This window comes from Cetorhinus maximus, chromosome 10 (assembly GCF_964194155.1).
Source record: "Cetorhinus maximus chromosome 10, sCetMax3.hap1.1, whole genome shotgun sequence".
Taxonomy (NCBI): Eukaryota; Metazoa; Chordata; class Chondrichthyes; order Lamniformes; family Cetorhinidae; genus Cetorhinus; species Cetorhinus maximus.
In genome coordinates, this window is record NC_135888.1 from 29676994 (window position 1) to 29691674 (window position 14681).

The 14681-nt window shown below is 40.8% G+C and overlaps 1 protein-coding gene across 3 annotated transcripts in view; it reads left to right on the forward strand.

Moving 5' to 3' along the window:
* The window catches only part of arrdc1b (arrestin domain containing 1b), a 64869-nt gene extending 52350 nt beyond the window's left edge, over positions 1-12519 (forward strand). For all 3 annotated transcript variants that reach the window (XM_078550297.1, XM_078550300.1, XM_078550298.1), the window contains 3 exons: positions 4629-4805; positions 6444-6849; positions 7128-12519. In XM_078550297.1, coding sequence (XP_078406423.1) covers positions 4629-4805; positions 6444-6849; positions 7128-7192 — 648 coding nt within the window. In that variant the 3' untranslated portion in view covers positions 7193-12519. The remainder of the gene's footprint in view (positions 1-4628; positions 4806-6443; positions 6850-7127) is intronic.
* Positions 12520-14681: the final 2162 nt, after the last annotated feature.

Below are 14681 nucleotides of genomic sequence, written 5' to 3' on the forward strand. Positions count from 1 at the left end.
GGGGGAGGTGGGACCTATACAAGTTGGGCAGGTTACATCCGAACAGGAATGGGACCAACATCCTCGCGGGGAGGTTTGCAAATGCTGTGGGGGCGGATTTAAACTAAATTGGCAGGGGGGTGGGATTCTGAAAAGTAGTTCAGAAAGGAGAGAAGCTGAGATGGAATTAGAAGTTAAAACACTTGTAAGTGATCCTGGAGGGCAGAGGAAACATAGGCTAGACAAGAAAGAAGTGAATTTAGCAAGGCAAAATGGAATATGTTCTAATGCAAGGAGCCTGCGGAATAAGACAGAGGTGCTGAGGGCACATAGGCACGTGGGAGTATGATATCTTAGCTATGACCGAGACTTGGCTAAAAGAAGGGCAGGATAGGCAGTTCAATATTCCTGGTTATAGGGTATTCAGACTGGATAGAGAGGGGGTTAGAAGGTGGGGGAGTGGGGGGGTCGTAATATTGATCAAGGAATCAATTATAGCAGTGAGGAGGGATGATATCTTGGAAGGATCATCAAATGAGGCCATTTGAGCAAAAGTAAAAAACACAAAGGGGGCAAGTATGCTGTTGGGTGTGTACTGTAGGACCCCAAGCAGTCAGAGAGAGATAGAGGATCAAATATGTAATCAAATTTCAGAGAAGTGTAAGAATAATGCAGTAATAGGGATTTTAACTACCAAATATTAACTGGGATAGTTTTAGTGTGCAAGGTAGGGAGAGAGACCAAAATTCCTAAGTTGCATCCAGGAGTACATTTTTAGCCAGTAGCCAACAAGGAAGGGGGACAGTTCTGGACCTAATATTCGGAAATGAGCCCAGGCAGGTGGAACACATATCAGTAGGGGAGCATTTTGGAGATAGTGACCATAGCTCAGTTAGATTTAGGACAGTTATGGAAAAGGATAAGGTTGGACCGGGAATAAAAGATTTAAACTGGGGGAAAGGATAATTTTACTAAGATGAGATACAATTTGGCCCAAGTGGACTGCGCACAGCTAAAACTGTCAGAGCAGTGGGAGGCATTCAAAGAGGAAATAGCGAGAGTACAGGGCACATATGTTCCCAAAAAGACAAGGGGGTGAGGGTGGGTGGAGACACCAAGTCTGGAAAGTCCTGGATGTCAAGGGACATAAAGGTTAGGATTAAGGAAAAAAGAGAAACTTATGGCAGATACCGAGGGCTCAATACAGCAGAGTCCCTGGAGGAGCATAAAAAGTGCAGAGGGGAACTTAAAAAGGAAATTAGGAAAGCTAAGAGAGTGCATGAGAAAGCATTGGTGGGTAGAATAAAGGAAAACCCAAGGTGGCTTTTTTAAATGTGTAAAGAGCAAGAGAATAACTAGGGAAAGAGTAGGGCCGATTAGGGACCATAGAGGTAATCTGTGTGTGGACCCAGAAGACTTGGGTACAGTCCCCAATGAATACTTTGCGTCGGTCTTCACAATGGAAAAGGACGACGCAGGTATAGACATCAGGGTGGAGGACTGTGAAATATTAGAGGAAATTAACATAGATAGAGAGGAGGCACGAGCAAGTTTGGTGGCCTTAAAAGTGGATAAATCCGTAGGCCCGGATGAGATGTATCCCAGGCTGTTGAGGGAGGCAAGGGAAGAGATATCAGGGGCCCTGTCAGTAGTTTTCAAATCCTCTCTGGCCATTGGTGAGGTGCCAAGAGGACTGGAGAACTGCTAATGCCCTCCCGTTATTAAAAAAGGGAGGAAGGGATAGACCAGGAAATTTTAGACCAGTCAGTCTAACCTCAATGGTGGGAGAGTTACTAGAAAGAATTCTGAGGGATAGAATGTATCTGCACTTGGATGAATCAGGGATAGTCAGCATGGATTTGTTAAGGGAAGATAATGTTTGATAAATTTGATCGAATTTTTTGAGGAGGTAACCAGGAGTGTTGATAAGGGTAATGCATTTGATGTGGCCAACATGGACTTCAGCAAGGCTTTTGATAAGGTCGCTCATGGCAGACTGGTCAAGAAAGTAAGAGTCTGTGGGATCCTAGGCAAAGTGGTATGTTAGATCCAAAATTGGCTGAGAAGCAGGAAGCAGAGGGTGACTGGAAGTCTGTTTCCAGTGGGGTTCCTTGGCTCGGTGCTGGGGTCCTTACTGTTTGTGGTGTACATAAACGATTTGGATCTAAATATAGTGGGTATGATCAAGACGTTCACAGATGGCACGATAATTGGTCGGGTGGTAATTAGTGAGGAGGATAGCCGTAAATTGCAGGAGGATATCAGTGGATTGGTCAGGTGAGCAGAGCAGTGGCAAATGGAATTCAACCTGGGAAAGCGTGAGGTGATGCACTTGGGGAGGGCTAACAAGGCAAGGGATTACACTAGAATGGAGAGAACCTGGAAAGTACTGAAGATCAGAGGGACTTTGGGTGTGCGTATCCACGGATCCTTGAAGGTAGCAGGGTGGGATGATAAGGTGGTTAAGAAGGCATATGGGATACTTGCCTTTATTAGCCGAGGCATAGAATACAAGAGCAGGGAGGTTATGCTGGAACTGTATAAAACGCTGGTTAGGCCACAACTGGAGTACTTTGTGCAGTTCTGGTCACCATATTATAGGAAGGATGTGATTGCACTGGAGAGGGTGCAGAGGAGATTTACCAGGATGCTGCCTGGCCTCAAGGGTCTGAGCTATGAGGAAAGATTGAATAGGCTGGGATTGTTTTCCTTGGAGCAGCGAAGGTTGAGAGGGGACCAGGTAGAGGTGTATAAGATTGAGGGACACGTAAGAGGTAGAAGGCTAAGAGGGGATTTGACGAGAAATTTTTTCACCCAGAGAGTGGTGGGAGTTTGGAACTCTCTGCCTGAAAGGGTGGTCGAGTCAGAAACTCTTGTAACGTTTAAGAATTTAGTTATTCACTTGTGTTGCCATAGCCTCCCAGGCTATGGGCCAAGCGCTGGAAAATGGGATTAGTGTAGTCAGATCTTTGTTGGTGCGATGGGCCGAATGGTGGCCTCCTGTGCTGTATACGCCTGAGTCTATGAGAATTCCAAGATAGAATAGGGGTCTAAAGAATAGCTAATCTGCATTTTTACCTGGATACAAGGTCCCCGTCATTCACGTTGCCATGGAGAATGGCTTTGAGAGGGGAAGGGTTCAGACACAGTTTGCCGGGATCCAGGAGAGAGGAAGCAGCTAGAGTCTGAAAGTCTCTTTGGTTCACCACACAGAAATGTGGGTGGGAACTTGTGCTTAGATTGAAAGGACCAAATATGAGGATTTGAAATGAGGCTGGAAGATTTGCCTAGCTTGCTGTCGAAGGAAAATTGCTAGGAAAACTCCTCACTGTAAAAGACTGTTCTGAGGTTAAAGGTTACGAGGCTGGGAAAGCAAAGAAACAGAAGTAAACCCTTGGGAGCTCAGCATCACTTTGGACTGGGAAAATCAAATTACTTCAGGGACAGTGTAAAATATATCTGTGAAACAGGTTTTTCGGTTGTTAAAAGTAAACGGGGAAAGTTCTGTTCTATGGTTTAAAGTCTAAGCTGCCAACAACAATAGTGTTTAGTGAATAGTGCTTTTAATCTATATAAAAACAAAAAACTGCAGATGCTGGAAATCCAAAACAAAAACAGAATTACCTGGAAAAACTCAGCAGGTCTGGCAGCATCGGCGGAGAAGAAAAGAGTTGACGTTTCGAGTCCTCATGACCCTTCAACAGAACTGAGTAATATTAGGAGAGGGGTGAAATATAAGCTGGTTTAAGGTGGGGGGTGGTGGGGGGAGAGAAGTTGGAGGGGGGTGGTTGTAGGGACAAGCAAGCAGTGATAGGAGCAGATAATCAAAAGATGTCACAGACAAAGGAACAAAGAGGTGTTGAAGGTGGTGATATTATCTAAACGAATGTGCCAATTAAGAATGGATGGCAGGACACTCAAGGTACAGCTCTAGTGGGGGTGGGGTGGAAAGACTAACAGGGCATTAAAGGTATAGATTTAACAATAATGGAAATAGGTGGGAAAAGAAAAATCTATATAAATTATTGGAAAAAACAAAAGGGAGGGGGAAGAAATGGAAAGGGGGTGGGGATGGAGGAGGGAGCTCAAGATCTAAAGTTGTTGAATTCAGTATTCAGTCCGGAAGACTGTGAAGTGCCTAGTTGGAAGATGAGGTGCTGTTCCTCCAGTTTGCATTGGGCTTCACTGGAGCAATGCAGCAAGCTAAGGACAGACATGTGGGCAAGAGAGCAGGGTGGAGTGTTAAAATGGCAAGCGACAGGGAGGTTTGGGTCTTTCTTGCGGACAGACCGCAGGTGTTCTGCAAAGCGGTCGCCCAGTTTACGTTTGGTCTCTCCAATGTAAAGGAGACTGCATTAGGAGCAATGAATGCAGTAGACTAAGTTGGGGGAAATGCAAGTGAAATGCTGCTTCACTTGAAAGGAGTGTTTGGGCCCTTGGACGGTGAGGAGAGAGAAAGTGAAGGGGCAGGTGTTGCATCTTTTGCGTGGGCATGGGGAGGTGCCATAGGTCTGGTTGTTATGGTAAAACGCTTAAAATGTGAAACCTTGTTGTGTCATCCTTTAAGCTATCATCTGGAAGTTCAAATTTTGTTTTAATGTTATTGGCCACCAAGAGGTTAGTAACATTTTTTTGACATTTTGTTACAGAAAGTTACGTATAAATCAAAGCGATTAATCTATGACTTACGGACAATTGCGGAGGTTGAAGGATCAGGAGTAAAATCTTGGAAACAAGCTGAGTGGAAGGAGCAGATCATCGTGCCAGCCTTACCTCAGTCATCTCTACATGGTTGCAATTTAATACAAATAGACTATTTCATTCAGGTGAGGATGATAATTAAATATCTTTAACTCAAAAAAAGTCAGTAGGAAAGAAGTATTTGCCTACTCAACCCCTTCTTTTCGTCCTTGTCCCAAACAAACTACAATAATCTTTAAATATCTGATAGTTGCTAGCCTTCGCAATATGCTGAAATACATAATATTTGACATATAAGGGATAGTGCTTTGACACTCAACAGGAACTGACTTTTAAATGGCACCTTTAGCATCCCACAGGGCTTCACTGGAACATAATCAGACAAAAATTGACACCGAGCCAGAGGAGCAGATAATTGGATGCTTTGTGAAAAAGAGAGGCCTTAAGGAGTATCTTAAAGGAGAGAAAGGTAAAGAGGCTATGAGGTCTGGGGAGGAAACTAGAGCTTAGAGTCTAGACAGCTGAAGACAAGGCCACCAAAAGTAGGATGAAGGAGTTGAGGGCTGCAAAAGAAACCAGAGTTGGAAGACCACTGAGGTTTTGTAAGGCAGGAAGATGGCAGAGATAGTGAGGGGCAAGGCCTTAGAAGGATTTGAACACCAAGGATAAGAACTTTAAAGTTATGGCTTTGGTGGACTAGGAACCAATGTAAGTCTTTTCCTCTAAATATTACTTTCTCCCCAATAACTCATCTCCCCAAATCATCATGCCTGATTGTTATATAGGATTTACTCATCATGTGATAACTGATTCTCCCCCAAATAATGACAGTATTAATACCCTTTCCCCACCACCAGTCCCCTTCCTAATCCTCTTCTACTCAATTCAAACTACTCACCGCTCCTTCACAACTAGTCACTTACCTATTCCCCTGAACCAGCACTATTCAGTCTCCTAAATTGGTACAAGCTCAGTTCTTCTGCCCCCAACCAGCTTACCCTCTCACTTAATATCATTAGTGGCGCAATACATCCATTAAATTATAAAAGTCTCAGGAAATCCAGCAGTTTTACATTATGTATGGTATGGTGAGGTTTGTGTATCTGTACATATGGGTGTTCCTGGCTTGTCTAACCTTGTTGGTGGGATTAGTGAGGCAGCATTGTTTTAACATACCTCTCATAGTAGTAAGGTTAAATCAACCTGGAATATCACCACATGCAAAGCCATGCATTCCATATTCACCTTTCTCGCTCTTCTTCTGGCATATACTCAGATACAGTTCTGCTGACATTGGCAATCCTTTTTTTGTGTGTTGAAGAGACCATTTTTCACATGTAAAGCACAACAGTGACTTTTAGCATGCTGTTCGATCATGAAGAGGTGCCCACCTGAACATGATCCCGCTGTCAACAGATGTCGACACATGCAGCCTTTCCAGCACAGGTCACTGGTTAGTGATCAAGAGTGAAAATGCGAGCTGCCATTTTTGTTTTACACCTTGTCCTCACTAACCCTGGGCCTGAGTCTCATCTGCCCTGTCTGCTACACACAAACCAGGGAATAAATGTAGCACTTTATTGTCTGTCACTTAGTTTTGTATCATGAAGCAGTAATTCATTTACTGGATCATTAGGAGAATTTGATCTCATCGTTTTATTTGTTTCTACGTTTAGAATTTTATTTCATGCAAGATTGTTTCAACTTTTCAAAGATTATGGAAAAACTGATGTAAAGCTGGACCATTCTTTGTGTTTTTGCAGGTTTCTGTCCGATCACCAGAGATTTTAGTCAGTTTACCGATTTATATTGGAAATATTGCAGTGAACAGTCCCCCACTGACTCCATCTAGGCAACCCCAACCTACTCAAACCACAGTGATCCCCACAGCTCCCCCAGCTGAAGATATTGGGGCTACTGGTTATCAGCCTATGGACAGTGTCATTCTTCCAACAAAAAGCCACTCTCAGCAGCAGACTTTATCACCTCATACTTTTAACTACGCACCTGGCTTTGAAAGCAATACGAGTGAGCAACTTCCTGGCCCCATGCTTTGTATTTCAACTGGTTCTACAGTCCCTTACTATGCAGATGGACCTGTTGTTGCAGATCCTAGTGAAAATCCTCTGATTTTACCTCCAGAATATAGCTCATGGGCTTATCCATATGGTAGGTTCTCTTTTTTAAAATAATTCTGAGAAATGTAGAGCTAGTTCAAATTTACTTGATGTTTTGATTTGATTATTTTTAACTAAACTAGTAGCAATACCTTACTCGCAGATGCAATTCTGGTTACAAATTTCCTGCTTCAACTGTTGGCATTCTATTTTAAAGGTTTCTAACAATTGAGAAAAACAATTAATAAGCTTTCTCACTAAAATGCAAGCTAGCTATTTGCAGATTTGAAGGATAATTTAATGCAATTACACTTTTTTGTCTTTTAACAGATCCTCCCCCAACATATGAAGAGAGTTGTAGCAGTGCTAACTCCAGCATGAGTGCAGGACAGTAATCTGCTACAAACTTTCAAGAGATAGCACAGTTCATGTACAGAAATGCCTTTGTTACGTTTTACTGGGAAACAGCCAAACTTTACATATGCAGCACTGCAAATATGTTCTGAGATTGAAGAAGCTGAAATGTTATTGAAATACATTATCAAGGACTACAGCTACTTCTGCAGCTTGGAATGGTCTACACAGACTACCTATTTACTGCTCCCATGCTGGACTGCATTAATTGTGTTCACTTTCCTTATTGATCCTTAGTTTTGGGATAACGAACACTGATGGGTATAAATATTAATGTTAAATGCCTCCAGCTTTGTGTGTATAAATAATAAATGCTGTTTTACTCTTCTTAAACAGCCCCACCTTATTGTGAATTGAGACTGTTTCTGTAATCGGCCTAGTTTCTCTGGAGCAAAGTGGAGGAAGCTTTATTTGGGAAGCTTTGGGCCTTAAGAACCAAGGTGCATTGACAGTGTTCCTTAATACTGGTTGTTAAGGTAGAAATGTTATAGGTGGGCTTTGTGCATTAGAAAATCAATCCCAATTCTAATCGAGCTTGAGCCCTCTCGTTAGTACTTAATTTGTGTAGTAGTCACATGGATCGCAGGCTATATGGCCAAGTTTCAGTATGCTGACCTTTTTAAAGAACCAATACTTCCCAAAACAGGTTAGGGGTCCTATCACTTTGAAGTGTTATGTTGCACACTTTTCTATAATATGTTGTTTCACAAGAAAAAAGAGATGTCTATATATACAGTATTTATAAATTTTAGTATGTTTTAGTAAAGCATGCTCTTTGAACTAGCACAGAAAAATGACAAGTTTGAAATCCTGCATGTTTATGTCATATTTACAACTTGGGCCTTATTGAAGTCAGATCAAAGCCGAACCACTCACTGGAATGATCACTTAACATAATGCAATTTTCTACTACTGTATTTGATAACATTCAGGATTAAAACTTTGTGCAAAGTTTAAAGAGGTGCTGAAAAACATTGTTTAACCTCCATAAGCACAGCTTTAGTATGGAAGGGTATTTGAATGGCAAACTGAAGGCTTTTGCAGCAAGTGAACTCTTAGAGGTAGATGGTTTCTCTGGAATTAACAGCCTATGGTTTTAGATACTGAAGAATGGGACAGTGCACATAGATCAGAATCCCAGTAACAAATCAAACTAATATTTCACAATATATTAAATTTGATTTTGCATATTAACTCTTAATGGAGGCAATTCCTATCCAAGCTCTTGGTGAGCCCATGTGCTGCCAAGAGTACTTGCTACCGCTGCTTTTCTTAATGGAGGCAGAAGCTTCCATCTGTGCTCAGAATGACTTGTTTACAAAAGCATTAAGGTTTATGAAGGGAGTGAATGGGGGATAGGCACGGGAGAAATTTTGACTGACAGGCCTAGTAGAAATTATTGGCACTCTTTTATTTTTGGAGTGGCTGGAAGTAGGGTGATGAGCTGGATCCAAAACCTATCTGTTTATTTGCCTAGCACCATGTTGCCCTCTTGGTGAGCTTAGTTCAAGGTTGACAATATCATTAGGTTCTTTTAAAAAAAAATGAAGCAAAGTACATCAAGCCTGCAATTTGTATTAACGTCTAAACAATTGGTGATGCTAGTGGTCAAGCTTGCCCTCATACTGCTGCTATTCATGTGTATTTGAATTTTTATTCTGGAAACAGTTTGTTAGGACTGTTCGCTGAAGTGTAGTTTCATTTGGATGGATAAAGAATGAAGCTGGAACAAAGCTTATTTTAACTTAAATATTATGAGATGTAATTTTAAATTGATTTGCTTACACTTGTAAAAAGAAAAATGAATGAAGGGAATTATATGGTAAGATTTTTTTATTTGAGGATTTTTTTACTGTTTATCCCATAAGTTCCAACTCTCCTGACCTCGTTATTATGGGCTTTTGTTCCATTGTGTGTATATATTCTCTTATCTATGTATTCATTTTTTTAACTGAGTGCAATTTGACTAAATGCATGCTTGTTCAGTACATGGATCAGTTGGAAATTTTGCAATTTTGATGAATTCTATGGAAATAATTGAGACCTGTGAAACAATTTTTACCCAACTGACTCCTCATCCCCAAAGTTATTATCCGATACTTACTTAATGAAATCTTTAGTGTAGCAACAAGCAATGCTTTCACATTTAGTGGAATGATCCAATGCTTTAACAGTTGGCCTTTTTCAATAATTCTTCACGGCTTGGGCAATATTTCAGAAGATGCGTCTGACTGCTATTTTGTGAATTGCCTACCTTGTGTATTGCACTAATGTGGGCACTGCAACCTGATTAGAATGGGCATTATGGGAGTGAGCACATGGGTGGCCCAGTGCACTCTACCGTGGAGTAACTGGATGTAAATTTGTGTTCAGCATTTGAGCTTGCAAGTTGTTTAGATCAATAGCTGGCTAGTCTGTACCCCACAGGTCAGGAAAGCAAATTGGCTGTGGGGTGTGCAGCCAAGTCTTATGCACTTTCTACCATCCAGCTAACAAGCCATATTGGCTAATGCTTGAATGCAGGTTAACTTGTCTGTACTTGACTAGGGATGGTGTGCACCATGAGAGACCCAAGAACAAATAAAGGGAGGATGATAAGGCCTCTGTATTGATACAAGTTGAATGGACTGGTGTCACTGGCCATTTAACAGAGGTAGTTGTTTTTTGCTTTTTTAATTATCTTTTGCAATGGAGAAATGATCACCTGGTGGTTACTTTCTGCTCAGCTGATCTAATATAACTGCAAAACAGTCTAATTTTTTAATGCATATTTTATTAGCAAAACTCAGGACTTGTAGATCTTAAACTGTAGAAAGTGAAATATGCAGAATTCCACTTGCCCTGCTCTTGACTAGCTTAAGGAACTAAACTGTTGTGTGTTTGCTGTGATGAGTAAACTCTTTCAGGCGTATGTGTGAGTACATGGTTTGAAGGTTCCAGGAAAAAAGGGTCACATTTAGTAAATGTAGCTGACCTAGAGTGAAGGCTTTTTTCATTTTAAATTGTAACACTTAATTTATCTCTAAAGACCAAAAGTGTTTAAATATGTCAAAGTGCTTAGACGTTTTGTAACTGTAACATCACTATAGTCTCTGTTTTGTCTCGAGCCTTGAGAGAAAACGTGAACTATTCTGCAGAATCACATTTTCTGAAATGCCTTCGAACTAATTAATTGTGCTCAAATTGATTTAATAATATTGCCCGGGATACATTGGGTAATAAAGAATACAGCAAAGAGAGAGAAGTTGTAAGAATTCTGCAATGTGAAAGAGTAGATTTTCTTTAGCGTCAGACTTAAGAACTTGGCAGGACAGAGGCCTTATCACAAAATTGGATATCAGCTTATCACTCTTTTCCACCATTAAAATAGTTGTGAGCAGTTTGTACCCAATTCGGGTGTTCCATCCTGCAAAGCTATTACATTCTGGCATCGAAGAGGAAAATCTACCCTTGTGTAAATGCTTTCCCTCGGTCGGTTTTCAGCTGCAGAATGGTGTGTGCATTAATCCCGTTTCCTTTAGCTTTCCGGCTTCCTTGATGTTTTAAATTTAAAATAACATCCTGCTTTGAGTAGGAAGAGGTGAAGTAGCTCTGAGGATGATGCATTTCACAGCCAAAAAGTCAAAGGGTCTTTGCTTGTACAAAGTTTGTGATGCTAAAGAATAGTTGATATTTGCACCAGTCATTTAAAAGGGAGAAAATTGTATCCTATAACTCCAAACTGTTTTACTGCACTCCAGTATCTATCAGAGGGAATATTGTTTAAAATTTTAACCAATTATCAGTATTGTGTGCCTTTTTGTACAACTTCGGACGCTAAAAGTTAATAAATCACCTTAACAGGAGCACTCAGCTCATGCTCATTTTGCCTCATTAAGAGGTACAAATCCAGCGAGGATTCTAATAAATGTACATTTTGTCAAATGCATACATTTAATTCTGTATGTTTGACATTGTTACAACTAGCGAAATAATTTCTGCTCTTCCTGGTATCTTCACTCCTGTTATGACATTAACTTTGAGGGCCCTCAATCATGAATTTTAAACTTGCTGAATTAAGTCTTATCAATTATTGTCTTATGCACTGGAGCAAATTATTGCCTTACAAACATAATGTAGTATGATTCTACTTACTGGACTAACTATTTAAATCATGCAACCGTTTTACTTTGCTACTCTATTTAAAATCAGTGTGAATATCAATCAATTTTACAATATGTTCCTCACTGAAATTAACAGCTATTTACCTTTTCTGAATCAAGGGTTTGTACTGGATGTATGTTTTGAAATATATGCTCACTTTGAAAAGTGCATTTTCTTGGAAATAGAAGAAAGAGCAAATATTATGCCAAAAAATATTCACGCCCATCCAGCGACAACACCAGTACTTCTGAGTAGAGGCTGCCCTCCTAAAATTACTTCTGTCAGTGTTGGTGTGAATCAATAAAATAATACCAAAAAATACCACATTTTTAAAACTGTTTAACATGCTATGGTTTGTATATAATAGCATTTCCTAAGTTCTACTGAATTTTGTGACTTGCTCTTTTACTTAAGAGCATCCTGTGAGTACTGAGGATTTTAGATTTCTAATACCAAATTTCATAGAAGACATCATTACTCTTGATATAAAAGAGCTTTAATGTCATCAGTTGTTCTGAAGTAAAAATACTGTTCTTGCATACTTTGCACAAGCAGTTTTTGGAAGGTACAGAGACCTCAATTGCAATTGTCATTTCACATCTGTTTCAGTTCACAACAGTACCAAGTCTTGAGCATCAGTGTGTCCCAATTAGTTGTTTAATTGGATTTTTTTCCTACTCCCTTCCACACACCACAGCAACCAAATATTTCATTTTTCACGATCCATGAATCACTTTTTTGTGTGTACTAAGGGGCGGGGCAGCAACTGCAGAGGCTCAAAATGTTTTGAAAATCTGGTAATTAATTCCCCCAGTACTCTCAAGTGCTTAGCACTATTTCTTTTTGAAAATAAATATTGCAAATGAATCTTTGACTGGATTTTTAAGTGTTTAGTTGTATTATTAGCTGTATAACAGTGATTTATGCTGTATTTAGAAGGAAAATGGCTTTAAACAGTACAGCTGCACACTTTTCGTTTGCGACCGTGTGTTTTCGTCTTTTTCACGTGGAAATTCCTCGTTAAATTTTTCATAGAACGTATTGTTTTTCTCAAATGTTTTTATACTGTTGATTTATTAATGCACCTTAGTGATTTAAAATTTCATGTAATTATTTGAAATCGAGTAGTCACGCACCATATTAATAAAGTTTTCTTTCAAAGAAATATTGCTGTGTGCTTGTGATATATTGCAGAGGGGCAGTAGTGTTGATGCATGGGTGAAAACTCACACTGGAATGTGACGATGGACTCTCCTGTCGCTTCAGATGAGTTTTCAGCAAGTAAAAGAGAGTTTGTAGTCTAGGTTTCTGTCGCCTTATATAACATTCGGCCAAGTCTTAATTTGCACAATTGAGTTTAAAAAACACTGCATATGAAGTCAGTGTTGGAGGGATGGATGGAGGCACTGGCTTTGCACCGCACTCACCTGTCCTGAAAGCACATGACCCTTCTCAAATGTCGAATTGTTTGATGACAGCGACTTGCCCATTTGGGTCTGTCCAAGGTTGTTTTTTTACCCCATGTTTTGGGATCCAGCTTGGAATCCCTCAGGTTGGCTTTCAGATTGTTTTTATATCTAAGTTTGGGATGTTCTGTGGTGTGGGTTCCCATGCTCAGCTGGTATGTGGGAATCCTCTATGCGAACTGTGTGACTAACCCAGTTGATCACCCCACTGTTCAGTACAGAGGTTTTGTTCTCTTGAGTGTATCCTTTTCAATAACACTACGTTGAATGATAAAAAAATCAACCATCGCCTGTCAAAAGCAAGCTCAACATTTGGTAGGCTCACTCAGACTTTGAAAAGAGCATGGAGTTTGTCTCAGAGCAAAGATCAATGTCTACCAGGCACTGGTTCTTACATCACTTCTTTATGGGTGCAAGACTTGGACAATCGACCAGCATCACGTAAAACGACCAGAAATATTTCATTTTTGCTGTCTGAGATCTATTTGCAACATCAGGTGGCAGGACAAACTTCCCAACATACAGGTTTTTACAAAGTGCTGCATACCTGGCATCAACAGTGTGTTCATTAGAGCTCAATTTCACTGGGTTGGTCACGTGGTTCACATGGAGGATTCCCACATACCAGCTGAGCACGGGAACCCACACCACAGAACATCCCAAACTTAGATATAAAGTCAATCTGAAAACCAACCTCGGATTCCAAGCTGGATCCCAAAACATGGGAGGTGGGGGGTGGGGAAGAAAAACCTTGGACAGACCCAAATGGGCAAGTTGAAAGTGACTATGGGGTCTTGGAGTATGTGGCCAGTGGTGGTTTGATACAAGATCTTTGTTGTCTTCAGGCTTACTGTCAGGCCAAAGTGTTCTGAGACTAGGGCAAAGTGATCAACAAGCAGCTGAATGTCCTCTGGAGTATGTGCTATGAGAGTGCAGTTGTCCATGAGCAAGAGGTCACTCAGCAGCTGTTTAGTAACCCGTATAAGCCTTGAGCCTTTGCAAGTTGAAGAGATTGCCGTCTGTCTTGAATTGAATGTGTATACCTGTGTCAAGGTCTTTGAGTGCATACTGAAGTATGACCAAGAAGTATATAGCAAACAGAGTTAGAGCCAATGCACAGCCTTGCTTGGTGCCATTGATGACAGTAAAGTCACCCAATGATGTTCCACTTCGCATCACACTGGCCATCTTGCCACGTGAAACGAGTGAATGGCATTGATCATATTTGTATAGAACCTTCCACAGGCCTTCCCAGTTTACTGTGTCAAAAGCCTTGATCAAATCAAGGAGCACCATGTGGAGGCCCTTATTCTGTTTGCAGGAATTTTCTTGAATTTGATGTGCTGGAAAAATCACACCTACTGTTCCCCATTCTGCACGGAAGCCACGCTTTGATTCTGGGTACGCAGAATGAATAGCTGGCGCTCCTTATTGGTGTTACAGACAAAAGGGGTGTTAATTTAAACAGCACTAATTTCTCCCCACCACCCGTCCATAAACAGAAAGGTGTTTTTGATTTGTTTTCCCCCTTTGTAAGTGTTGAGGTGGCATTTTTCCCAACCCCTCAGTTTTGGTGTGATCTAGTTTTCTATTAATAACCCCACAGCAAACTGGAGATAGGATGAACTCAAAGGGTTAGTTGATTTGTGCGCACAACGTGGGAGGGGAGTCGCAATGTTGCCTCCTTTGCATTCATACAGTAAAAGAATGATAGAGACCATAGAGAAAATAAATATTGTTTCGTGTGGATTCCAGAGTCCTGTATCAAAGTCCAATGAGGCAGTCCTTCATGGAGGTCAGTGAGCTGAAAACCAATGCTTTATAATTCACTTTCCCAGTGGTGCTGACTTCACGCGATGAG